General features: G+C 49.1%; 1 protein-coding gene across 9 annotated transcripts in view; it reads right to left on the bottom strand.

The window, feature by feature from the left end:
• The window catches only part of L1CAM (L1 cell adhesion molecule), a 95,044-nt gene extending 68,341 nt beyond the window's left edge, over positions 1–26,703 (bottom strand). For all 9 annotated transcript variants that reach the window (XM_077921689.1, XM_077921688.1, XM_077921685.1 and 6 more), the window contains exons 1-2: positions 26,603–26,703; positions 2,591–2,778 (exon numbers count right to left, since the gene is read on the bottom strand). In XM_077921689.1, coding sequence (XP_077777815.1) covers positions 2,591–2,778; positions 26,603–26,694 — 280 coding nt within the window. In that variant the 5' untranslated portion in view covers positions 26,695–26,703. The remainder of the gene's footprint in view (positions 1–2,590; positions 2,779–26,602) is intronic.
• Between the last annotated feature and the right edge of the window lie 543 nt (positions 26,704–27,246).

Here is a 27,246-nt window from a genome sequence, read left to right on the forward strand (position 1 = left end):
AGTGGGAGAAAGAGAGGCTGACACTGTCTGACTGCTTTCAAGCCTCATTGCCATGTAGGGACAATTTCTGGTGCTGGTAATGGGGCGTCCCAGTGCAAAGGGAGGGAAGGGTTAACCCTAGCCCTTCCCCAGACATGATCCTCTCCCCAAAATGCATGGAAATCAGGCTTGAAATCAGGTTTCCATTGTCCCCAATTGGAAGCTGGTTTTATTACTAATCACTGTGCAGTGGGGAGGGGAGGCTGTGGGCTGAATGGGGAGACCACCATGGGCCACACTCGGCCTGCAGGCCAGTAGCTCCCCACCCGTGGGCTGCAGGGAGATAAGTGAGGGGCACCGAGAAGGTTTGCCCATCCTCTTACCGGCACCCCCCCCCCTTTTGCACTAAAAGAAAAGCTCCCCAGCCCAGCCCTCATAGCATGTATGTATATGATTGGAACAGACCCCAACACGAACAAATGGGGCTGCCACCATCAGGTCTAGTTTGGCTCCAAGAATATGAAGAGCTTCCACCATGCACCTGGCCAGGATGGAAGGAGCTGCTTCCATTCTACACTTGGGGGGGGGGCGGTTGGGGGGGGAGGATGTTTTAAAGTATTGTAATTTTTTCTTGATTTGTTTTATGTGTTTGAGGTTTCTTTTACAATCACATGGTGTATAAATTTCATGAAATAAATAAAATAAATTCTGCAGACCTACTGACTTCCACCTCTTAGAAATGTGGAAGGGGCTGGGACGCTAGATTGGAAACACAGGTCTTCTTTCTTCTGCCCTCTTCCTGATAATCTAACCCAGAGGCTCCCAAACTTATTTGGCCTACCGTACCCTTTTCAGAAAGAAAAAAAATTACCCAGTGCCCCCCTGACGGCTTAGGGGCAAGATCAGCACCACAGCTTGCCTGCCAGTGGCCAAATAGGCAGACAAGCTGAAATCCACTTCCTGAGCCTGGGTGAAGCCAAAAAGGGTTCACCCATGACTGGGAAAACCCCTCATCTCCAGCATGACCTCCAGACCCAGGGGAGGCATTGTTGCCGTCCCACAACAGTGACTGACCTGGCAGTAAGCGTCATTACACAACAGATGAAACATGTACAAACGGTTTTTCAAAATTTTCTTGTCCTCTCTTCTTTCTTTATGCTTTCATCACCCCCTATTTTTTATTCAATGCCCCCCGATTGCGCCTGAGGCTACTACCGCCCCCCTGGATCGTTCCAGCACACACACCCTGGGGAATCACTGATCTAATGCCTACTTCCTTTGCCCAACAGTGCTGAAAGGACAGCTCTTCCATGCCTGCCTCCCAGGCCTCAAGAGCTGTCCTTGGTGCTGAAATTGCCTGTAAGCACAGTTCCATGCAATCTGTTTTGCAACAAGCAAGCAAGCCAGTGTCAAAAGAATCATTGGCCTCAGCAGGGAAGGGACAAGGAGGAGGGGCTGTTAATTCCTAAACTCATCAAACTGTAGTCAAAGCACAAAGATGCCTGAAGAAACTGTGTCAGTAATGGCAATGTGATCTAGTAGAAGGATTTGTGGATATGGGTCTGGAAGGCCATGGGTCAACTTCCATCACAGCCATAGACACCTGGATGGTTGCGCTAAAGTTGCTATCTTAGGCCTACATTTCTGTCCAAATCATGGAATTGTATGTGCAGTCCATCTCAACAGGGAGGTTGTGAGGCTGGCAGAAGGAAGCGCTGTGAAGTTGTTTGCACACTGAAAGCACTATAGAAATTAGATGATATATTTAATAACTCACAAAATATATTTAATGACTCACAAAATGTATAATATGTACAGAAATGTGGTCATAAATGTGGAGGTGAGTGCCAGAATCAACAGCTGGGTATAGCCCCACCTTTCTTTTCATTGGTTCATCCTTCCTTCCCTTTCTGTCTCCATTTCCGCAAGCTCTGCACATCCACACCTTAAGTGATGCACATCTCTGTAAACTTACATTCATTCTCAAACCTTTGCTTCCTGACCTGTTATGATTGGCAAAATTTGCCCCTTTCATTAGTGTGAAGCATGTTGGGTGCTAACCATCCAAATAGGTCTGAGATGAGGGTGAGGATTGGATTAATGACTGCTGGTGTCGCAAGGCACTAGTACTTTCCTCAAGCAGGCAGGAGTAGTACTATTTCTCTATGCAGTTTCTAGGGGGCAGGGCATTTAGGGAGCTCCAACCAGCAACACGATGCAGGTCCCCCATCTCTCTTACCTACCTACCCCTCCCTCCCAGTTTCCAGATGGAATTGCTCTCTGCTGCACCAAAGTTTTAGGGAAAGGAAGGCAGGCAGACTGAGCTGGGAGGCACTATTACCCAAGGTTATGTGATAATATAAAAGCGGAGATAAATGCCTGGAACAGGGCTCTGAGAAACCAACAAGAATTGTAAAAGAAATACAAATGCAAACTGTCTGAAAAGAACCAACCACATGTTCTGACACAACAAAACATGGCCAGAATGCATCACCATCACCACAAGCTCTCACATTCGGGAAACATGCCACAAGCGGCAGTAGTAAACCCCACCCTACCGCTTTCCAAAACCACACGCAGGGGGAAAGATACTGATGCCATCACTACTCACATCCTTTGGGGAACTCGATGGACGCTGCTGGATCACAGAGGAGCAGAACCAACGGCCAGAGCATCAGCAAACCAGCCAGCATTGAAGCCATTTCACCTGGCACCCCTGGCCAGGGCCTCTCTCCAACTCTGGGCAGTGGCGCAGCAAAAGGGGAGCAAGCAGCATGCACCCCCCACTGTGGCTTGTGGCTGTGGGAGGAAAGAGGGAGGGAGAGAGAAAGAGACCGTTAGTGTAAAGAAAAAAGGGAAGAAACCCTGTGTAATCATCATTGTCCCCCTCCCCCCCCCCCCACAAAACATCCTTTCCCCCAAGGACGACAGCACAGGCAGCAAAAAGGAGCTGGAAAGGAGAGGGAGTTAATGATGCCTTCTGCGTTTATTTATTTCCATCAGCCTTCACTCCAACTTGTTGGCGGAGCATGCTGTGTGTACAAGTGGGTGAACCACCAGCCCAGCATCCCCAGTCCCAGACCGCCCCCACTAACAAAGCAGGATTACTATAGAGAGAAGGAAAGAAGGGCGATCCCGAAATCGAAGTCAAGGCAAGATGTAGCGGGTCTTGGCCTAGGGTGCCGTGTATTTTCGAGGCAGAAAGGAAAGGGGAGGGGCCCTTTTGTTCAGGAAGGGAGGGTGGGTCACGAGAAGGCAGAGCGGGTGGGGGGCGGGTGAGTGAGGAAAGGTTTATGGGGGTTGGCGGCTGAAAGAGAGAGGCGATGGTGGATGGGGAAGAATAGTGGGTTGATGGATGGAGATAGCAAAGTAGGGAGGGTGGGAGAGACAGAGGGAGAGGGAGAGGGAGAGGGAGAGAGAGAGAGAGAGAGAGAGAGAGAGAGAGAGTGCAGAGGATGGGAAGAAAGCAGAGAGATAAGAATATATTGTTATAAATGGAAAGATAAATAGATACATGGAAAGGCAGAATTCTAATAGTTCACACTGATGCTGTGCTCTTTATCCACTGATTGTCAATTTCCATACATCTCCTGCCCTTCTCCCCTAACAGATATTTCTGATGAATGGAAGAATTTTTTTTAAGCAAGCAAACTGTGCAATGCAGTACAACATCATGTTCAGTAGCTCCAGAGGTTCTACTGATGTCAAGGTATGGATGTGCCAGAGATATAGATTTTCCTGGTTTTTAGCTGCCTCACTTGCATTGTACGTTGGGCAAAGTCCAGACAAATACCACCAGGAGAACCAAAGGAATCCCAAGAAACTGAACTCTCCATGGAGCATGGTGGGTGTGCAGGTGGGTGTAGCTTACAGAATCTGTTTTTTTATAACAAGCCTATTAAAATCTTCCAGATGAAGGAGCTTGCCTAAGAGAAGCCTGTAGGACTTCTGATCTTCCGAGTCAAACACAGAGCTTATCAGCCACACATGGTCCCCCACTGGTAGGCTGAACAAACCTGGCTTTGCTGCCTGCCTGGAGTTGCATAAACATGAACATTTTCTAAACAGCCCACCAGGCCATAAGACATGGCTTGCATCTGGTTTGGTCGGATGTAAGTTGTGCAGGCCCAGCCTAACATTATCTAATGGATTCACAGGAGATGGAAACATTTGAGACAGAGACTTCCCAGCTCATGCTCTTAATCAGCATGACGCCAGGAGTGCATTCAGATGTGGAGAATATTCAATCAGTTTTCCTAATTATAATGCCAGTACTTCCATCTCATTTTGCAATGCTCCTTCACATCACTGACTGACTGGACAGTCCCATGTGTCAGGTCCATATCTGATTGTTCTGATATTACTAGCTAAAATCCTGTAATTCTGACAGGTGATATATGTGAAAGCAGGTTCTGCCAATCAAGGGGTGAAGGGCAGGCTTTGCCTTCTTCACAGCTGCGTCCCCATGACCCAGATGAATGAATGGCAGCCACTTGTGTACAGTATATGGAAGGAAGTAAAAGGGTTCATTTAGAGACACCACTGAGATCGCGTCTAAATTTGCTCCCTGCCCAGGTAATAAATATTAGGCTTATGCCTCTCTATTTAGCGCTGTCCAGAGCTAGCCTTCCTGGTCACTTTAAAGCATGGATGAGGAGACTATGACCCTACCACCAGCCCCAATTTAGCATGCCTAGTGGTCATGGATGATAGGTGCTGACAGTATGACAGAAAGCTCAGAACTTCTTGACATTTTGCCGAAGACGTGTGCTTGTGGCTATTTTTTTCACCACTTCCCCCAATTTTAACCCCCCGCCCATGAAGGCTGGACTTTGCCCATGCACACAAGGCATGGTTCCACTGAAGATAAAATCTATACAACAGAAGCACTCTGTGGGCTGCCAGCACCCTTACAACCAGCCCTCCATACAGGAGGGTGCTTCTAGGCCAGCACCAACAGCCACACCCAAAAACCAGAGGATCAGCCACAGTGAATCTAATGCATACATTCCAGCATGTACCCCACTGACTCACAAATACGTTTTTGGGGTGGTATTTCCACACTGCCATAACACATGAGGAGAACAGCTGTTCATTTCTCTGTTGGCCATAAAGAGCTGCTTCACAATGAGTCAGAGCATAGGCCCAAAAAGCCCAGTCTTGTGTACTCACAGAAGCTCTTCAAGATTTGAAGCAGTAGCTTTTTCCAGCCCAGAGCATCTCCAACCCTTTAGTTGGTGATGACGAGGACAGAACCTGGGACTTTAGGCATGCATAAATATGTGATCTAGCACTGAATTTCTGCAAATCTAGATTACAGAATATGAGGATGGAGACAAATTTCCTGGCAAATGGAATTTGGGCCAAAAGCTAGAGCACTGGCTAGGGTAGGATGACATCTGAACCAGCCCTGGAACCAGTTTGCAGAATGGCCTAGTTGGGCTTCAGGGACAGCCCTGGATTGTGCTTGGTTTTATTTTACTTCTAAATGAAATAAATTTAGGAGAAGAAACAAAATTGTGTTAGATGCTGCATTGTGTGCCCAGAGCCCTCCAACATGGCTGGCAGGACAATGCTATCATCTATCTTGCACTATGCCATGCCAGAAGCCTCAGATCACATGAGACGTGTGTGTTGAACGCTCAGAGACCTCCAGCGCAGCAAGCTAGAAATGAAACATCAACTTCTTCCTGTTCCAGGGGTGACCTCAGAGCGTGCAGATGGTCACAGTATGGTCTGGCGACATCAACTGGGCACGTTTAGCTTCCCTGTATATGCCTGGGGTGCACTGTGGGACCCATTCCAGATTCTACAATCCAATCCTTTGCACAGTTTTTCCGTTCCAGGCACTGCTAAAACTACCCAAGGTGAAACCAAGACAAATGACCATTTGCTGACTTATCTGCAACATTCTGATGAGTGATGTGACCTGGTACCCTTCCTTGGCTTCTCTCTGAATGGCTATCAAGTGCAAGAGGATAGTAGAAGTGCCCTCCTGACCAGCAGAACAATGCAGACAACAAAGCAAAGACACATGCACATGTTTGTAAATGGGTGCTGGCATTTCTTAAGAATGTAAGAGATTCCTGCTAGATCAGGTCAAAGGCCCATCAGGCCCACCATCCTGCCATTGCAGTGACCACCTAGAAGCCTGGTGGCATGTGCTCCAAGTCATTCTCCAGGGACAGTGCCAGAATTTCGAAAGCCATCCTGGCTTCTGATTTGATCCCGGAATATCCCTATTTCCCCTGCCAGTGCCAAGTTCAGGGAGCTGGCACTTGCCCTGAGCAGCAGGGGCAACTGTGAAAGAGTATCCTGTTGCCCCTCCATGGCATCTCCATGGCCGTTGCTGCCAGCCTCCCCCCTTGGGCAGCTCATAGTGACTGCTGGAGAGGGGGTGAGGAGGAGGAGAGGCTGTCACCCCGTGATGCACCAGCTTTGAGGGGCAGGCCGAGGGCTGGGCCACCCTGCGCAGGAAGAAAGGGGCAGTGGAGAGGAGCAGGGCACCAGGAGTCTTGTTCTTCTTGTTGTTGTTTTTAAAAATGCTTTGTGAGCCTGCATCTACTCTTGCCCCTTTCTAAAATTTATTTAATGGTGTGTGTTTTTCTTTTTGCAAATCTACCAAATAAAATCTGGATGAAGGGGTTTTCTCAGGATGGTATAGGGTACAGTGGTACCTCAGGTTAAATACTTAATTTGTTCCAGAGGTCCATTCTTAACCTGAAACTGTTCTTAACCTGAAGCACTACTTTAGCTACTGGGGCCTCCCGCTGCCGCCGTGCGATTTCTGTTCTCATCCTGAAGCAAAGTTCTTAATCCGAGGTACTATTTCCGGGTTAGCAGAGTCTGTAACCTGAAGCATATGTAACACAAGGTACCACTGTATGTGTGCTATGTTCCATTGGTGGAAATGCTCTGTGGGGGGGGGGGGGGACAACAAAAAATGTGGGGTTGAGGAGGGTCAGTTGGGCAGGAGAGAGTGAGAAATGTCCCTATTTTCATCTGAGGAATGTGGGTGGGTATGTGATGGGAAGCCTGCATGTGTATGGGCCCCACATTCCCTGACTGCAACTCCCCATTTCCCTCCCATGTCTCCTGCCTTCCTCTATTCATCTGGCAATTACCAAGCGAGGGGCTTATATTGTTAGCACGGCGGGGGCTCAGTGAACAGCAGCCGGGATGCAGATGGAGCCAAGGGGGCAGCTATGGGGAGCTGAATAATTTAAGGGGGAGGGGGAGGGGGCAACCTGTCAGCTGTGGCTGCGGGGGGGGGGGTGAGCTCACAGGGGACAGGCCATGATTCTGATTATGCTACCCAGGAAGGTCAAGGCAATGCAAATAAAGGAGGGGACGAAAGAGGAGGAATCACAGGGTGTGAAAAAGAGAGATGTTTCTGATCATCCATCCTTTTAAATCATAGGAGAATAGGCAGAATGCATGAGGTATGCTTGCTTAGCCTAAAGAAGTGGAGATTATTAGGCACCGGGGGAGACAGAGCTACAGAGTCTCAAAGGCTTTTTTTCTGAAAATGTCAGACAGGAAAAAATAAGACATGATGGCTAAGGAAGCAAGGATTCCCTTATTGGATCAGGCCAAGAGGCATCATAGACCAGCCTTCTGTCTGCAACATCAGCCAGCAAAATGCTTCAGGGGAGACCCCAAGCAGGGTGTGGCTACACCCATTGTTTATGCCCAGAACAGTTGTACCTCAGGTTACATACGCTTCAGGTTACAGACGCTTCAGGTTACAGACTCTGCTAACCCAGAAATAGTACCTCGGTTAAGAACTTTGCTTCAGGATGAGAACAGAAACCGTGCTCCGGCGGCACGGTGGCAGCGGGAGGCCCCATTAGCTAAAGTGGTGCTTCAGGTTAAGAACAGTTTCAGGTTAAGAACAGACCTCCAGAATGAATTAAGTTCTTAACCCGAGGTACCACTGTATCTAGGAAGCATGGGGGTAGACTGCCTCTGATCCTGGAGTTTCTATTTTTAAAATGTTGATTTGTCGTGCTAATCGCCATTTGATAGACCTGGCCATTACCGTATTTAATCTTTCTTATATATATATAAATCCATTTAAACTAGTATCCATCAGTGTATTGTCTATTAGCAGGCTATATGTCAAGTGAAGAAGAACTTCCCACAGTCAGTCCTGAACCTTTTGCCACTTAATTTAATTAGGTGACCCTAAATTGTAGTATTATGGGAATAAGAGAGAGAGAATAATCTTTATCCGGAATAAGAGACATAAGTCATAAGACCTAAGAGACATAAGCTGTGAGACGTAAGTGAAGCCCCCTCCCCCACACTTCTGCAGTGGGGTTGGGAAATGGGGCTCATATCAGAGGCAGCTTTTGGAAAGAACAAGCCACTTCCACTTGGGGAAAGGGGTTGGACCAAAACAGTATAGAATAGCATGCCACTCTGAACTTTTGTCACTGAACTTGAAAGCTTCTGTTTCCTGTCAATAAGAATTTGTCTCTATGATGCCGCTCCAATTTACCCAGTATCAGTCTTCACCCAACGGTGTATATTCAAGTTGTTACAAGAAATGCTGTTCAAATGGCACTAGGACTGGGAGTCCTTAGGGTGAACAGGATAACCCCACTTTCAATTACTGTAACGTTATATCCTTCAGACTTTTGGGGGGGCGGGGGACGATGTCTTTAGAAGTCCATTAATGTAAAACTGCAGCCCCATCCTACCTAATACTTGGAGAGCGTACATTGTCTCCGTAGTTATTGCAACAAACCCTCTGAAACAGGCCAGTATCCCCTGTAGTCGTCATCGTCTGCTCAGCATATAATAGCCAACTAACTTTTAACACCAACTTTCCCCAACTAAAAAAACCAGATCAACAGCCAGGGAATCTGGGGAGCCATAAATATGCTGCTCGACCTCAGTGTTCACTGGTTTGAACCAACGATGTTTCTAGCGCTCATAATTGCTAAGACAAGAAACAATCTATGCCTAGTGGGTCAAAACCTGGAGGTGGGTGGGGAGATCTGTGGCCTGAACTCATGCCACAGGCTGCATCCAGTCTGATCTCTCGCCCCCACCCCCACAGCCATTCACAGCAGCATCATGGGGAAGCAGCCGGCTATAGACAGACACTTTGGTGGCAGGAATCCTGCCAAAGCAAACAGGAAACTGTGCTTGGCACAATTCTGGACATCAACAGTGGTCACTGCCCCCTGAGCCCATCACAATGTTCTGTGGCAGATGGTTCCAGAGAGCAAGGAAGAGCTCCCTTCACACAAAGGACTGCTAATATACACAAACGCAACCTGGCCTGAGCACCTCAACCTAAATTGCTGCAGATTCATTAACACTCCTACCCTCCGGATATTTGGATTGCAATGTGAAGTCTGCTCAAAACATAGGGGACTATAACAGACAGATAGAGCCATATCGTAGTGAGATGGGCAACTTAGAGTGTTGGAGATTTTGGGTGCTGTTGACGGGCAGCAGAGTAGACAATATACAAATCTGACTCACAAAGCACAGTCCATTGGGAAGTTCTCCTGCACAGCTCTTGCTGAAATGCATGGGAGCTGTGCAAGGGCTGTTACTATACACATGATCATCGCCCACTCATTGCAGTGGAGCTTATGGAGGAGAACTTCCAGTAGGATTGTTCCTGTGTCAGTTAGACTGTGTTCACACCATAAATTAAAAACATGACTTTCACCAAGGAATCCTTGTTGCTGTAGTTTACCCCTCACATGGCTACAATTCCAGGCACCCCTGAGCAAACTAAAGTTTGCAGAATTCTTTGTGGAGGAGGCCTGGCCTTGTGCTTTAAATGTGTGCCAAGGGGGTGGTGTGTACACAGCCTTAATCAGAAGGGGCTCCGATTGGTTTTTCTGCCTCAGAAGCCAAATTGTCTCGGGCTGGCACACAGACACACAATGCAACACACACACACACACACACACACACACACACACACACACATGCCTTTCAGTCTTAATCCTCCCATCTACCCAGGCTAGGTCTCCTATCCAAAAAGCCCCTGGTGACCTTCTCGCCCATCGCTCCCCTTGCTGGTTCTGCCTGACCCAGCCCTGGCCCCCTGCTTGCTACCCGACCCCCCCACACACACACACCTCTTTTAACCTTTTCATATTTCATCTCCCTTGGTAAAACAAACATCCACAGAAGCAGGAAAATTAATGAAGTAGGTGACAGGCCTTGTCAAAAGCCCTCTTAACAGGGGCTGGGAGTAGAGTTTGGGGGGGTGAGATAGGGGGTGGGAATGACTGGAGAGGAGAATCTGATGACAGGCCCTAATCAAAAGGAACTGGAAATGTTTGCATGAGAAAAGGCAGCTCCCCATCTCCTCCGCCACTGGTGTGCCATGCGCGACAGCCTCTCCCCATATAAGGGAAGGAGATTTTTTATTTCCTCAAGATAGTACTAGAGCTAAAATGTCCCATGGTGGGGGGGAGGTTAGAATCCTTTTAACTAGGACTATTGAACCGATTAAAGAATTTTAAATGTATTGATTAGCCGTCTTTTTTTTAAGCTGTGCATGAATTAATGGAGCAACTAAAATTCATTTTCCAGAATATTGCCAAGACCTCAGACTGAACAATGTATAAAATCAAATCAGGGGAGGAAAGCCCATAGCTCACTGCTTGAGCATGTGATTTGGATGGGGAACTTCTGAGGTTCAGCCCCAACATCTCCTGTTGAAAGGGATCTCAGAGCTGCCACCAGCTGCAGCACAAAGCAAAGGGGCTGCAGAGTTTTGTGGCGCGGCATTAAGCAGCATTAAAAATAAAGAAGCAGCCTGTCCGCCATCTGACCTGACGCCCTCTACAGGACAAACTGAGCATTGCAACAGAGCCCCTCCAATCCTCTGGAATTAACTGGATCTCTTGCACTTTCATTTGGAGATTTATCTGAGGCTTCAGTCTTTAATGAGAAAGTGAAAGGCTAGGAGGGATTAGAAGCTGCCCAGCTCACAGAGATCATGTCCTGCTCCACTAGGATCCCTCAGTTGTTGTTGCTGTTGTTGTTTAAAAAAAATGCTTGTTTGCAGCTAATCTGTTTTTCCACAGATCTCATTGCCTCTGAGACGCAACGGCTGACCACTACCCTCTGCTGATGGAGAGCATCATGAAGCACATGCATGGCCTCTTCCTCTCGCAGGTGGAGAAGGGGGTCCTAGGAGAGCTGCATCTCTCATGGCTTAAAAGCTGCTCTGCCTTCTAACTTCTGGCAGCTGTGAGCTGCATTGAGCCTAGTGTATTAGGAAAAGTCAGCACACAAAAGAGGACGGTGTGTGCCTCTACAATCCCACCCTGGGCTTGCATTAGCACCCTGTGGAGCTGTGCCTGTAAGGCCTGGGTGTTGCTCAGAAGCCAACTTTCATCTCAGCAAACAAGGACAGCAAACAGAAGACAGAACTGGGGTTCAAGATGGCCTTAACAGATTGGGGAACTGGGTCATAACTAACAAAATGAATTTCAATACGGCCAAATGTCACATTCTTCACCTAGGCAGGAAGAACCAGATGCATAAATGTGGGGGGGGGGGGCTCACCCGGATAACCAGTAGTACATGTGAAAAGGATCTAGGGGTCTTAGTGAACCACAAGCTGAAGATGAGTCAACAGTGAGATGCAGCAGCAAAAAAAAAAAAAACCACACCTGGAGAGCACCAGGTTGGGGAAGGTTGATATAGTACTTTGAGTGTTCAAAGATCCTACATTTACTGCTATAATGAAGTGTTTCATGGGCACTAGCATGTTGTGTTCCTTACAACAACTCTGTAAGGTAAGTTGCCATTATTATTACATCTTGCTGCTGTGGGTTAAACCACAGAGCCTAGGACTTGCCGATCAGAAGGTCGGCGGTTCGAATCCCCGCTACGGGGTGAGCTCCCATTGCTCAGTCCCTGCTCCTGCCAACCTAGCAGTTCGAAAGCACGTCAAAGTGCAAGTAGATAAATAGGTACCACTCCGGCGGGAAGGTAAACGGCATTTCCGTGCGCTGCTCTGGTTCACCAGAAGCGGCTTAGTCATGCTGGCCACATGACCCGGAAGCTGTACGCCAGCTCCCTCAGCCAATAAAGCGAGATGAGTGCCACAACCCCAGAGTCGGCCACGACTAGACCTAATGGTCAGGGGTCCCTTTACCTTTACCTTATATTGCGGAAGCAGCTGGATGGGGCTGAGGCTGAGAGGGAGAAGCTTGCCTGAGGCCACCTTGGGTGAGGAGGCAAAGGCAAGAATTGAGACCAGGTGGGGGGGGGGCTGTTTCTTGATTTGCGGCTCAGCACAACCCTAAGCTAGTTTTCTAATTCCTATTGCATTCAGTGAGGCTTATCCCATTGAAAGTGTGTCTAGGTTTGCAGTCTTCACTACTTTGCTACAACAAATACATCTGCATAAGAAGGCACCCTGAGAAACAGAACTAGCCTCAAATCTTTCTCCACTGAGCTTCACGGCTGGGAGACATCTCACCCATGAAAAGGACCCCCGCTTCTAAACCTTACTGGTCCACAACCTTTTCTTGCCTATCTCATTCCAACCTTCAGAGGCAGGTCACACACAATTATTCCCATTGTTCTGGCAGGGAAAACCGAGTCCATATAATAGTGATGCCACTGAGCAGGCCCCATGTGCCCGCAAACATACAGACACATACAAACACAAACACACAACCCTAATCTGGTATTATGAAACATCTAAAGAGCCCTTTTCACTCAACTTAAATATATATATATATATATATATATCTCACATTTGCCCTCCCAACAACCCCATGAAGCATGTTACTATTATTCCCAGAAGAGTGTGCAACAGCATTTCTGCTTGCCCAAGAGAATTATCTCCATTCTATAGGTCCTTTGGTTTTCCAGATGTTGCTGAACTATAACTCCCATCAGCCCTGGCATGGATGGGCAGCGGCCAGGGACAATGGGAGTTGTAGTTCAGCAACTTCAGATGGGCCAAAGGTTCCCCACACCTGACAGTGATACACTGAATACAACCTATGATAAAGTAATAACAACCACAACAGCAAATTTGTATCTCTTCCTGCATGAATAAATGACGAGCTATTTACGTATATGCTAGGGATATATGCACTAGAAACACCAACACTGAACATACTGTGGACTGACACTTTCTGCTAGAAATTGCTCCTTGGCACTCCATAGCTAATGAATTGAAATACAGTTGTTAATGGAGGTCACCATTCTCACTACCTCTCCTCCATGTACTTCAGGGCTGCCCAAACTTTTTTCAAAGAGGGCCAGATTTGATGAAGTGATCATGCGTGAGGGCCAACCAAAGTTTTTGAGCTTTTTTTACAATTTTAAACCAAAGTTGTCGAGGGCCGGATTAAATCGACCGGATTAGGCCCCCGAAACGGATTTTGGACATGCCTGATGTAGTTAAAAGATAGCAACAGGAAAGAACAGATCTTCCCTTTTTATTATTCTGATTTTGGGGGGGCAGGGAGCTCTGCCATTGAATGACACTGATCTACACTGGCAACAATAGGGTCTTGCGGCACCTTAATCTGTTTTAAAGGGGCTGGTGGAACTTCATGCCTGTGGGGCAGTTACAGATTTAAGGGGTCCAAGTAATAAACTGTAACTGTTGGGGGGAGTGAACAGAATCACAGAATTGTACAGTTGGAAGGGAGACGTCTAGGCCAAACCTCTGCAGTGCTGCCTGGGAAAAATCTCAATTTAAAAGGCCTGGTGGCAGAGGAAGCAACCACAAAAAAGGGATCTGTCTGATATATATCCCAATAGCAGCTGCACAATGTTCTTGCACAGGCGAAAAATTTCGGCAGGCTGGACCCACATTTACGTACCCAACACCTGCTGCCAGAGGGGACCACCTTATCTTGCTTCATGCCACAGCCATCACCTGTACTGCTCTTAGGCTACATACATACCAAACATTTAAGACATATTTCTCCGCCCGCCCCCACCCCCTGAAAAAGAATTCTAGAAACTGTAGTGTGTTAAGGGTGCTGAGGAATGGCAGCCCTGTGATGGATAAGCTACAGCACTTGGGTGCTTTCAATGCACAGCCGTGCGCAGACTTAGAAACGGGCATTGTGGGTGTGCTTAGTGCTGACCTGGGTCTCTTGTCAAATCACGCCCTCTGTGGTTTGCATATTGTGCGCAGTTCAGTCACCATGAAGCCTTGGAGTTTGGGGTGACAGTTGGTGTAGTTTGTCTCTCACAAGCACCTGCTCTTTATTTTTTGGCAGGTGTTGATTTGCAGGCACTGCCCAGGTGAGGCGCATGCCAGGCATCCTGTGCGCAAAGAGCAGCCTCTTCCACTCCCTCGCTGCTGCCCTACAGGACAGTGCCACTCTGTGGTCTCCATAGCAACCATGGGCAAAGATAAGCTAATGAGCCTTAAGGACTCTGCCTACTAAACACACACAAAGGAGGGGGAGGCAGGGGAGGAGGAGGAGGCAGGACCCATAACTGTCCGCAGGGAATTCAACCCAGGAGAATTGGCTTCTGCTCTAACCACTAAGCCCCAATCCTTTCCCAGAATCAGAAAACAGAGTCCCAGTTTCGTTTTTCTTCTCCCTGCCTCTCTCAGCAAAACACAGCAGATCTGGCCGTGGCAGGGGTCCCTGTGCAGGGAGATAAGAAAGGTCTGGTCGGCTGAAGGGTGAACAACCTCCATTTCTGCTCCTCCCTTGTCCTCATTTGCAAAAGAAAACATGCAAATCCCAACAAGGGAGAGGGATGAGGGGAAACATATTTATCGGGGAAAGGAGCAGTTCCAAGGTTGGGGGGGGGGTGAGTCCCTTAAATTCTCTCTCTCTCTCTCTCTCTCCCCTTATATTTCCACCCTGAGAATTGCCCTTCTTCAGGTTCTATCAGCAACCCTCCAGGCTCATCAGGAAGCCTAAAAAAATTAAAAGCCCACCCCTGAAACCCACAGATTATGATGGTGATGATTACATTTGCATAATTACATAATTACATTTGAGGCCAGAGGAACATGGCCCGGCTGTGAGGCGTGGAGGCCGCTCCCTGCAAGGCCCTTTCCACCTGCCCTAGGGGGCTGGACCCACACTCACCAGCCCCACTGAAGAGGCTCCTCATGAGGCCAGAGGAACATGCGTTGTCCGGCATCATGAACAGGGCATAAAGGAGGAGGGCCATTTAACAGAGAGCTGCAATAATATTATTAATCATTTATATACCATACTTAACATACAAGTGCAAGAAAGCAAACCTTGAGGCTGCCTGAGGGGGCTTTAGGAAGAAGTGGAGGAGGAGGAGGAGGAGGTGCCCCTCCATCAGAGAAGGACTCTCAGCAGGGCCATACGTGGGTGGAAAACTCTGCCATTGTACATGTTCTGGTGATTTCAATGGAGAAAGGGGGAAACAGCGTGTGTCAGGGACGGGTGTGGATATATCCATCTCCTCAATACACCCTTTGGAATTATGCCATTCTATGGGTGGCTCTGTAGATAATTCTCTCCCATTGGAGCAAAGAAGGAATAGATGACCCCTTTGCCTCTCCTCTGGCTGCAGGGACCTCTCCCTCCTTCCTCCATTAGTGACCTTTAGGACTGTGCTGTTGTTTAATTTTAAACTTGGAGCAATTTGTGGCTTCATTTTGCAGATGGAGAAGTGATGCTGGTAGATCCCTCTTGGTTTGTGGCTCCCCCTGCCCTGACTATGCCAACCAGGTACTCTCAGTACAGGACAGCACCATCTCGACATAAGGCTGCCTTCTGTGGGTTTTGGTATTATTTCAGCATTTGGGGGTCATAGAGAATCCATCCTATCCATATGACATGCATTGTGGGATCCTGGGAGGCACAGATCCAATGATGATAGATAGATAGATAGATGATAGATAGATAGATAGTCTTCTTTACATCTGGTTATGGTTTGGAACTTATCCACAGACACATTTAACAATTGTGATGCAGCTGTATGAGAGCAGAAGATGCTGAAAGGGTTTCATAGGGTTACTAAGCTGCTTTGAATACTCAAGGCCATTCAGACTAGCTTTCAGGGCACCTGGAGTCTATTCTTAGCCCCAGAAAGAGAATGGAGTGAAGGGAGCTGGAGAGAGGCTGGAAGGCCAAATGCTCATAATTTCTGAGAAGTGTCTTGACAGGAATCCAGTAACTCTGGGGATGGTGGGAAGGGAAGTGGCCTTTGCGGGGGAAAGGGTGGCTTTCCCCCTTTTGTTTATAACATGAGATTGCAAGATTCTAAATTAGCATTCAGTCTGGACTTAGGGGTGGAGCATTTGCACTTGCTGTCCTATTTTGCAGTCTCTGTGCTGCTCGGAGGGTCTGAGAACCTGCCTGCACTTATTATCCCAACAGGTTCCTTGGACCCCTCCAAGCTGCAGAGCACAAGCTGTGTGCACATTATTTTAAAGAAACACAGCAAACTGCAAAAAAAATCTTCTCCAGATCTTTATGCAAAGTATAGATGTTTCAGCATTTTGTAATCTTTCCCCCCAATAAAAACAACAACTGGCTAGAATCAGTGTATTTATGCGCAGCGACCCAAAAGAGGCGGCTGCCATGGGGGTTCCTGCTCAGTCATGGATAAGAGGGTGGGTGAGCAGACGCAAAGAATGGTGGCAGGACTTAATCTCTTGCCTTAATAGTTGTGCAGAAGAGTTCTGTGAGTCTTTCCCTGCTCAGCTCTGAGTGAGAAACTGCAGCTGCCAAAATCCCTTCTTCTACATAAGGATTAAAGGTACATGATCTTGCCATCCTAAAGGAAAGGTGGGGAACCACAGGCTCAGGGGTCCCAGGGGCCCCTCCAGGTGCTTTTGACCCAGCCTGGATGGAGGCTGTGGGGTGTGCGTGTGTGCACATGCGTGTGCACACTAACCTCTGACTTTTGCAGGGCTGCAGTGTAGTCTACTGTACAAAGGCAAGAGTCACATTTGTTGCTCTGATCACTTTTTCGCCAATGGCCGTGGTCCAAAGGCACATTGACAGGTAGGGAACTGGGTCACATACAGGGTGGGAATAAACTAAAACTTTTAAGTGTGGTGTGTGTGCCTGGGTGTACATGGGTGAACATGTACACACCAGTTACATGCACAAGAGCAACAGTTTGGCTTGGATTGCTGAGGGCAGATTCACATATCCAAATGATCACACATTACTCTGACCCTGAAGACCCAAAGAGAGACATGAGACTTTTCTAGAAATCCAGCCTGTGCTTTTGCAACTCATTTGCAAAACATTCTGGCTTGGTTTCATTGGGCTGCAGCCCAGCAGGAGTCTTGGGCTGGGTCATTCCCATTGCTGGGGAAAGGATTTCATGTGGGCCTCCTCCTTCTTGGAACAGGCTGATTCATGCAGCTGGAAGAACTGGAGAGGCAGAGGCAGGGGTTCTTCCCTGCGCCACCTCCCCGTTGCCCTGCTTTGCTGGTGCCCCACCATTCCTGCTGCCCCTGCCCAGCTCACCACACCCCCAATGATCCATCAATGCTATGGGTCCCACTAGCTCTGCTTGGGGCCTCAGTCAAGTCCCCGATTATAGCCATGATGCCCTGCGGATGGGTCAGGCTGAGGGCGAGGCAGCGGAAACTTGGGGGCAGCCGAGCCGTCCTGTTGACAACACACAGCAAGTGCACAACAAGGCGCTGATTGTTTGGGACCCGGATTCCAGAGGAGTGATGGCAGCTCAGGCTGCAGGATGACTGCAAGAGCCCCCAGAACAAGTCTGTTTCACAGAGCAAAAAGCCAAAGAGAGGGAACTGCAAAGGCCTTCCTCTCTCGCCAGTCCAGCCGCATCTTGGCTCTGGGCCCACCGAGGTAGGAGGGGCTGCTCAGAGTGGCAAGGAAGAAACATGTGACACGGTAGAGGCTGTGTACACACTTTACCTTTTAAAGCATGTTTCAAGCATACAATTTCCCCACAAAGAATCCTGGGAAAGAATCCTTAGGCAAGAACCAGCTGCACAAATATAAGATGGGGGACACCTGGCTTGCCAGTAGTGAATGTGAAAAAGACCTAGGGGTCTTAGTAGACCACAAGCTGAACATGAGTCAACAGTGTGATGCAGCAATAAAAAAAGCTAATGCTATTCTAGGCAGCATCAACCCAAGTCTAGTATCCAGATCAAAGGAAATAACAGCCCTGCTCTATTCTGCCCTCGTCAGACCACACTTGGGGTACTGTGTCCAGTTCTGGGCATCACAATTTAAGAAGGATATTGACAAGCTGGAACATTTGCAGAGGAGAGAGACCGAAATGATAAAGTAAACCAAGTCTTATGAAGAACAGTTGAAGGAGCTGGGTATGTTTAGCCTGTAAAAGAGGAGAATGAGCGGAAATATGATAGCCATCTTCAGATATCAAAAGGGCTGTCACATGAAGGATGCAGCAAGCTTGTTGTTGTTGCTGTTGTTATTGCTATTTCTCCTGCCGTGGAGGGTAGGACCCAAATCAATGGCTTCAAGTTACAAGAAAATAGATTCTGACTAAACATCAGGAAGAGCTATTTGGCAGTGAAATGGACTCCAACGACAAGAGTTGGACTCTTCTTCCTTGGAGGTTTTAATGCAGAGGTTGGGTGGCCATCTGTCATGAATAATCTAGTTGAGATCCCTGCATGGCAAGGATTGGACCAGATGACCCTCGGGATCATAGCTGTCAACTTTTCCCCTTTTCCTGCGAGGAATCCTATTCGGAATAAGGGAATTTCCCTTTAAAAAAGGAAAACGTTGACAGCTATGCTCGGGGTCCCTTCCAGCTCTACAATTCTACAATTCTACGAGTCTAAGCGTAGTTTAAGGGTGCTGGGGGGAATTGCAGTTCTGTGACGGGTAAACCACAGTTCACAGGATTCTGCTTGGGGGAGGGGGAGCCATGCGTTTTAACATGTGTGGCATATACCCAGCCAGAAAACCTTTCAGGTTAAACACTTGCTCCTCTCAGCCTACTTGCATTCAATCTCACTCATTACACTCATTAACAACCCTAAATGGTTGTGACAGGTGATCTTCCCCCAGGTGAATTAGCATCCAGTAGACAAGCAAAGGAGACCTCCTGCAAGGTGCCCTCTCCCCAGGACTCCGAAATAGCCTGTCTCCTTCAATGTAACAACACCCACACCCACCCCACAGAAGCAAGTGTGACGTAGTGCGTGGAATACCAGCAGCCCTGTTACCCGTTGCAAGCTGAAAACAATGAACTTTTGCCCAACGAAGCCAAGAGAGGAAACAAAAGCAAAAAGCAGGCGATAGCTTCTCAGACTGCAGCCTCCTTCCTTCGCTCCGTACAGATGCGTGGCTCAGAAAGTCTCCATTTGCCATGAACAAGCAAGGGAAAGAAAGAAACCTGAAAAGTGGGAGTGTGATGTCTCTGCCAAACCCAGACCCTGTCACTCCTCAGAGCAAGGGAAGGTGTGTTGTCATCGTCATCACACACATATGCAATTGCACTGCCTTCGTTCACTTTGGTGGAACTTACGAGTCAGGAAGATGCTTCAAAACGCAACACAACTGACACTCCTAGTTGTGGAGGCGGGAGAAGGTGACAGAGGTGCCAAGAGGGTGGAGGCAGCCCTCCTGTGCCGTGTTAGAAATCAGCCAGGCGCCAGGCGCATTTTGTGATTGGCAAAGGTCCAATTGAGGCCACCTGCAGATCTCGGGATGCCAGGCTGACGACGGGGGGGGGGGGGCAAAATGTCACTTAGGGAAGGATCTGAAATACTTTCCTTGAAGCTTGAATTTGTTTTATTATGGATTGTTTTATTTGATGTTTTGGTGTGTTGTGAACTGCTTTGAGATTTTCAGCCCTTTAAAATATAAAGCAGTATAGAAATGAAATTAATAATAAAAATAAATTCCACTGCAAAAAAGGCACCTAGACATTCCATTCTGGTGCCTGTAACCTACGCTTAAGGTGCCCTTTGATGATTAGATTATATATCTGAGTTTCTAACACTGGACCCAGAGTCCCATGCTCAGCTTCCCCCTCCCCAGCCCTGAACCCTCCCTGCTGCTGCCATTGCTGTCCTATAAAACCCCCTTTAGAGGGCTGGGTCTCTGCCCCTGCCCGCTTACTTTTTGTAACCGTTTGGAAAACCGTTTGTAACCGCTGGAAAGCAAAGCCAGGCTCCAACCACTGGCCATTTTCATTTGCCCAGAAACCTTGGAGCCCCACCAAGACTCAGAGACATTTCTGGAGAAATTTTAGATGGTGGGCAATGCACAGTGAGGCTTGCTAACACTCTCATCAAGGCACTTGGCTGTGAGGCCCCAGATTGTGGCCCCAAAGTCTGCACTTAATAGCTTTACTGGGGGTAAATTTGATATGTGAGTAGGACAGCAAGTAACCTGAGCTAACCCTGAGTCTCTGCCCTCCCTCCTCTAGAGGACTGGGGATTGCCACAAGGAGAGGCAGGATGTGCAGGGTGGTGTGCAAATGTTACATTCAGTAAGAAATCTCAGGATAATTTGGTTGAATGGCTTTCGCTCAGGGTTAGAAGCAAGTCGAAAACATGTTGGTGTCTCAACAGTTATTAATTCCAGATGGCACCAACACTAGACACCTCTGCTAATTAATATGGGGTGTAAAGTTCACTGGCATGAATGGAAGCTGCTAAGACTGTGGATCTTCTATATTTCACTGTTACCTCAGCCAGAGACCTTCCCAGTGCATTGTAGCCTATGGGTTGGATTTGTCCTGTATGATGTGGAAACCTCACTTTTTCTCAAGGCAGAGATCAGCCTTACAAATTAGACAAGAGCCTCACATACATTTTTACTAGCGCCTTGCCCCTACTATGTGAGTCACCTGGAGCTGGTGAGTAGCCTAGCCAGCTCTCTTTCAGTGATCTAAGCTCCCTTACTTCATCACCTTTATTGCAGCACTTAATTTCCAGAGGTGACCAAGCAACTGGCTATTTACAATGGCGGCAGGGTTTTCAGCTCTGTGTTTCTCTGAAGCCCCTTTGGTCTGCTTGTGCTTTGCTGGCAAGTCAGTGGTCCAGCCTTTGAGGAGAAAGGGCCCTTCCCACATCATCACACTACAGAGAGGACTGGGCACCCAGACACCTTGGAGTCCTCCATCCTCTGGAAGCTGGAACAAAAGTCCACACTCCTCTAGCAAGGCCTTGTGGTGGAAAGTCAGAAGAAATTGGCTTGTTTGGAAACATCTCTTTTATATACAATATGAGTGGTGGATTTTGAGGAGAGGGGGAAGAGACTGAGAATCCAGCTCTTTCCCCATCCCATCCTCTGAGTTTGTTCCTCAGGTGCCGAGTGGGGGCAGCGGGACGAGAGAGACTCTAGGCAGGCAAATACAGCAAGATGAAAAAGAGATGCAGGGAGATGAGTCACTATGGGTCTGGTTACAGGGATGGACGTGCAGGTGCAGCCCTGGGTGGGGCAAGGGAACTGGGGGTACAGCGGCTGTGCCAGGCGGCAGCAGCAGCAGTTCTGGATGAAACCCCCAGGCCCTGAGGTAGCTGCAGGTGCCAAGAGCCCCAGCCTCCTCCTTCCCTCTCCCTACCCCAAACAAAGCCCTAAAATCTCCACTCTCAGTCTCCACTCCTGCTGCACTGAGAAGCAGAAGGCTGGGGACAAAGCAGGAGAGAGACAGAGAGAGAATCCCAGGAACAAAGAGCTTTTCATGAAAAAGGCAGGAAAGAGAGACCGTTGGGCTCTAATGTGGATGGAAGAGGTGAGAGAGCGGGGTGGCAAGAAGGAGAAGAGTGTGGGGCATTTGTCAAGCCTGTGGGGAGGAGAGGGGTTTTGGGTCAGGGCCGAGGGCCGAGGGCATCCGTGCAGCTGGGCAGAGCCCGCCTTGGTATTCCTCTCTATCCTGCCACCAGCTCTATTGACAAGGTGGATTGATGAGGAACATGCCAGACCATAATTCCTCGTTGCCTGGGCAACATGCCGCTATCCGTCCCTCTCCCCACCACGCAGCTCCTGCCTCAGACAGATTCCTCCCGTAAATCAATTGCCACCTGCTGCCCCTCTCCCCCCTCCCCCCCCAACCCATCACCTCCTTGTCAGGGCGGGGGGGGGGAGGCAGGCTGGGGGCATCCAGGGTTATCTTCCACAGCTCCGGGAAGGGGGATTTTTTAATCATTAAGGAAAGGTTGGGAATCAAGCTCCTGACCTAGGTAGAGCAACCCCCCCCCCCCAGGGGATATTCTCCGGCAGAGTCCCATGGAAGTGAATGGAAAGTGCTGCGGAAAACCAGGAGGACAGCGCTATTTATTAAACTGGACTTTGTTCAAGGGAGGGGGGGTTGATCTGTACATATATCCTTGATGTGAGGAACTCCTGGGCTTTCCTTGGGTGGGCTGCTTTAGCATCAGGCTTTGGAGCCAGGAAAAGGAAAGGAAACTGGGGGATTAGATGGAGTTTGGGGCCTTAACCTACATAGATGCCCAGGATATTGTAAATAAGGGTGTTTTTTTTCCTTAACAGAAATTCAAGACCAATTACTCAGATACCGGAATTATGTGCTTCAATGTTAATACTCCCTCTTGTTATTAGGCTGGTGAAAGTGATAATTAAATAGCATCGCTCCCTAATAAGGAGCCAGCCAGACAGCAAAACAATATTGCAAGCTGCCAAAAAGGGGCGGGGGGGGGGGGTTGAATGGCAAAATGTTTTCCCTCCCCATCTTCTGACTGCCATAAAATCAAAATCAGATTTGTTCCAGCTGAGATTTGGGGTTATTTAACTTCCCAGGATACGATGCCTATTCATGCTGATCTGCCCAGCATTTGGGGGATCTCAGGGCCCTCATCTTTCAGGGCAGAAAATGCCATTGATTTTCATTCATTTTCCTAACTACTCACTTGATTGCAGGAGGGATTTATGTCCGGTGTGTGTGTGTGTGTGGTTTTTTTTTAATTGGCTGTAGTTGTGCTGTGTCTGGTAGAAATCCAAGGACTGGAGTGTTCACAAATGCTGTTTTCCAGCTCAGAGGATTTCTTGGTCAGCAGGTGTTCAGCCCAAAATATTAGACTTCTGCTGTGAATATTCTGGGTTGCATTTCCCAGTAAGAGATTTCTCCCTGGCAAGGGCATATCCCCATTTAAGCTCAGAAATTATTTCCCCCTTATTGGAATCGAAGGAGAATTCAAGGTGATTAAGAGGGGAGGGGAGTTGTCTTCTTGATCTCTGCTTTTTTGCTATATATAAAAGTTGATCGACTTGAGAGGGGAGAAACTTTAATGCCTTCCTCTCTCAGAAGCAGCCTTTGCCAACCTGGTGCCCCCCAGGTGGATGGGACTTGTAGTCCAAAGCAACTGGAAGACTTCAACTTGGTGAAGGCTTCCTGGGATTTTTCTCCCCTAGATGGGGCAAGAGGATGTGTGCTTGAATTGGTCAGGTGTAGTTTTGCCCCCCCCCCCAAGATGATGGTGATGGTGAACTGGCAATAAATACCCTGTTCTCTGAATGGGTGAGCAGTGCTTGCTTCCCTAAACAACAGCTTGCTAAGACAGTTGCACCTCCTAAATGCAATTTTTTAATTTACCTCTGTAAATAAATGTAAATGATTCGGTGCACATGTTCAAAACACTCAGTTTTTAAATTGCTGGTTTGTCATCAAATTAATGGGTTCTGAAAACAGATTCTGGGGCTGAGCCCTGGTAGCTCTGCTCTGATTCCAACACCACACTGGGGGCAGGGGTGCCTCCTTGAATAAAGTATTGGGGGGGGGGGGAGGTAAGCCCCGCCTCACATAAGAGACCACAAGACAAGGCATGAGCACACCATTTGAATGGCAATGCCCATCAACTTGGGGGGAGGCTGGCCCCCTCAAATATTTTATTGGGGAGGGGAAAGGACCTTGGCCCCTAGGAGTTGGCTCGTATGGTTGGGGGGGCAGAAGAAGGAGCCAGATACAAGCAGAGCCTTTGCTTTTGCCCATGCACACACAACCTGCCATCAAGTCCACAGACACTTCATCAATCTCAGCAAGCCTGTGGCACGAGAAACACACACACACACCATATATATATGCAAAACCGCTGTGATCTAAGCATAGGAAAACAAGCCCCACCCAGCCCAGGAAATACAGCCTGAAGTTAGCAGCAAATCATCACACACAGGCACAGACCTGTGCAAACCACCAGCACCCGACTCTCTCTTGTGTGCAGCAGTTCATTTTTAAACAGAGAGGGGTCTGGGCTCATTTGAAGCCTCTGACCTGGCAGCCGGGGGGGGGGGGGAGGCAGATGTAGGCAGTGAGGTGTTCTCTTCATTCGATATTGCTCCAGGTGTCCTCACATCTGAAGGATGCCAGCCTCACCCTACAGCTTTTAGGGCTGAGCCTGGGAGAGCGGTTGATCCCACTCAAACACTCCGTGCATACAAAGCACAGCAGATTTTCACACACACACACATCGATGTTTGGGGGCTGATGGAAGTTGCAGTTCAAAACATCTAGTAGGTGCCAGGTTGGCACAAGAACACATCCTGGAAATTCTTTACTTCTAGGAAACACCTCCACAAAGGCACCATGCAAGCACTGCAGGCCTGGCCTGTGCACATGACACCACTCACCATATCTGCACAGCACAATATGAGAGGCACATACAACCCTTTTCGCCTTTACACACAACCTGTCTCTCCTCCACACACAACTGACTGCACACTTAGGTCTGCATAACACACTCATCACATGCACACCAGTATTATGTTTCAATAGCCATGAATCCATCAACGGACTTACACCAAACCCTTTGAGAAGACCTAGAAACCCACCAATCATTCACATTCACACACACATGTTGTTACATTACCCTGTTGCACATGCCTGCAAAGCAGATTTTCACAGACATATAAACTGTCAAAAGATGGACCTCAGGCTCATGTCCTTCGCCAGCACTGCCCCCCCCCTGAGAGAGACACAGCAGCAACACCATATGCACGAAACCCCAAGCCCTCCCCACTGCCCCTCCCTATTCCGCACAACACAACACAGCCCCCCTCTCACACACACATACCCCATGTGATCAACATTCCTTCTCACCTGCAAAATTCTGTTATTCACATATAGCCAACTCACACACGCATTTCAAGCTCTGCATGTGCAACCCACAACCTGTACACACACACAACCAGTACCCATCTTCCAGTACCATCTTCCAGTCCTTACTCTCAATGATTTCATTCCTGCCTCCAGTGCTATTTACAAATTCTTCCAGAATAGCACAACCTTGCACAACGCCTCCAAAACAGAGCGATGCTCCGAGTAACTACTTCCCACACACAACAGTCTGATACCTCCTCTCAGACACATGCAAACTGTAGTTTTAAAGAGCTCCCATCTTGCCTTCCATGGATGCAGAAATAACTGAAAAAGATGTGTTGCCTGAAGCAGCAGTCCAAATGGTACCCTGCCTCCCACCAACAATTTAAATATATATATGATACATTAAATAATTAACTACTTGCTGCTCTTTAATGGCCGCTGCCCAAAACCTGCCGCCTGAGGCAGACCATCTCACACGGCGTAATGGTCATGCTGGTCCCCCACCGAGGACAGGAATGGTAGAGCCTTCTGTTTTAGGCCCAGATCCAGCTGCCACACCCTTTCGATGCTCTCCCTCCCTCTCCCCCTCCAACCATAATTCAACATCTTCGCCCACAAGCTGCCCGCGATTCCCACAGCATCCTTGCCAGCACACAATGCTTCCCCTTCTCACACACCGAGGTCCACAGCGTGCCCTTTCCCCCACATACAGGCACATGCTCCAGCCTCCTTAGCGCAGATGTACACAGGAGAGACTCATCACCACACACCATTCTGCTATCCTTCCTCCCTACCCACACACCCAGCTCCCTCCCTCTCTCTCTCTCTCTCACACACACACCCCGTCTTGGCACAACCCTTCTAGCGCACACAACTCATTCTGAAGACAACCTTGCCTCGGCTTCCACTCCTGGAATACTCCCCTTCCTCACGCAAGCCCTCATCCTGGCATACAATGGTGCACACATCTGTTTCCCTGACACATCCCCATCCTTGGCACATATCCTCACACTCAAGGGGCCCTGCTGCCTCCCTCCCTCCCGCCTCTTCTCTCACACACCCCTTATTGCTGCCCCCCAAAAGACCCCATACATCTTCCTCTGAGAGGAAAGAGCTAAAGATGGCTTGCACCTAGAGATTTTGCTCCCCCCCGGCCCCCGCCATCTTCTCCAGCACATCTCTTGGCCCTTGCATTCCCATGCACCCTCCCCGCAAGAGGGGTCCCTTTCCCTGCACCCGGAGGGTCTCCCCTTCTCGGCCCCTTCTTCCCCGATTCCCTCCCCTGGATCCTAGCCCCACGGACACACATTCAGCCAGCCCTGAGCCCTGACCCACAGCCACCACCACACGCCCCGCAACTTCTCCTAGAGACAGATGCGGATCGAGGGCGGGGAGGGGGCGGGCGGGCTGCACCAACCTATTTCTTCTAAGCGGGCTGTGCGTGTTCCGCTGAGGAACCCCTCAGGTCTCCTTTATACCCCAAATTTAGAAGAGCCCCCCCACTCCAGATCCTGACAAAGGCGGGAGGAGGGACAGCCCTCCCAGCGAGGGGACCCATCCTCTCCCCCAGCCCCGAGGCTCCTGCCGAGGCCGGGAGGGGGTCCCCGCGGCAGCCCCTCCTGCCTCCTACCTGAGCCGCGCCCGTCCCTCCGCTCGCCCCGCAGCCGCCGCCGCCTCGCCGACTCCTGCTGCTCCTGCTGCAGAGCCCGATCGATGTGACATAATCGGCGGCTGTGGAGGCGGCGGCGAGAGTCCCCTCCCTCCCCGCCCCGCCCTGCCCCCTCCCTCCGCCCTCCTCCCCTCCATCCCGGGCTCTGGTTGGGCCCCAAAGCCGGACGGGGAGGGGGGGGATAAGGTAGGCATCGGCTGGGGCGGGGGGGGAGAAGGGAGTGCCCCCCTCCACTCCCCGGCCCTGCGCTAAGGAGAGTTGGGGTGGGGCGGACTGGGGGGGGGGAGAGAATGAGCACAGCCTCTCCTTCTCCACTTTTCTTCCTCCGCTTGGACGGGAAAGGGGGTGCCCTAGCGGATGGGTGGCACCTCAAGGGTCTGCCGCCGGACGCCTGGGTCCCTCCCCACCCCACCCCCGAGCCTGGGGGGAAGGAAAACGGGCCGCAGCAGGGATGCCAGCAACGGCATCCAAAAATCTTTGGGTTTCTGCTCGCATCTTGGAGGAGGAGACGGTGCAGCAACGAAGTAGTAGGGTGGGATACGCACAGAGAGACATGTTTTTAATTGATATATAGATAAATGTAGCCAAGACCTTCTTCTTAGCTG

The sequence above is a fragment of the Podarcis muralis genome, chromosome 17 (genome assembly GCF_964188315.1).
Source record: "Podarcis muralis chromosome 17, rPodMur119.hap1.1, whole genome shotgun sequence".
Classification (NCBI taxonomy): Eukaryota; Metazoa; Chordata; class Lepidosauria; order Squamata; family Lacertidae; genus Podarcis; species Podarcis muralis.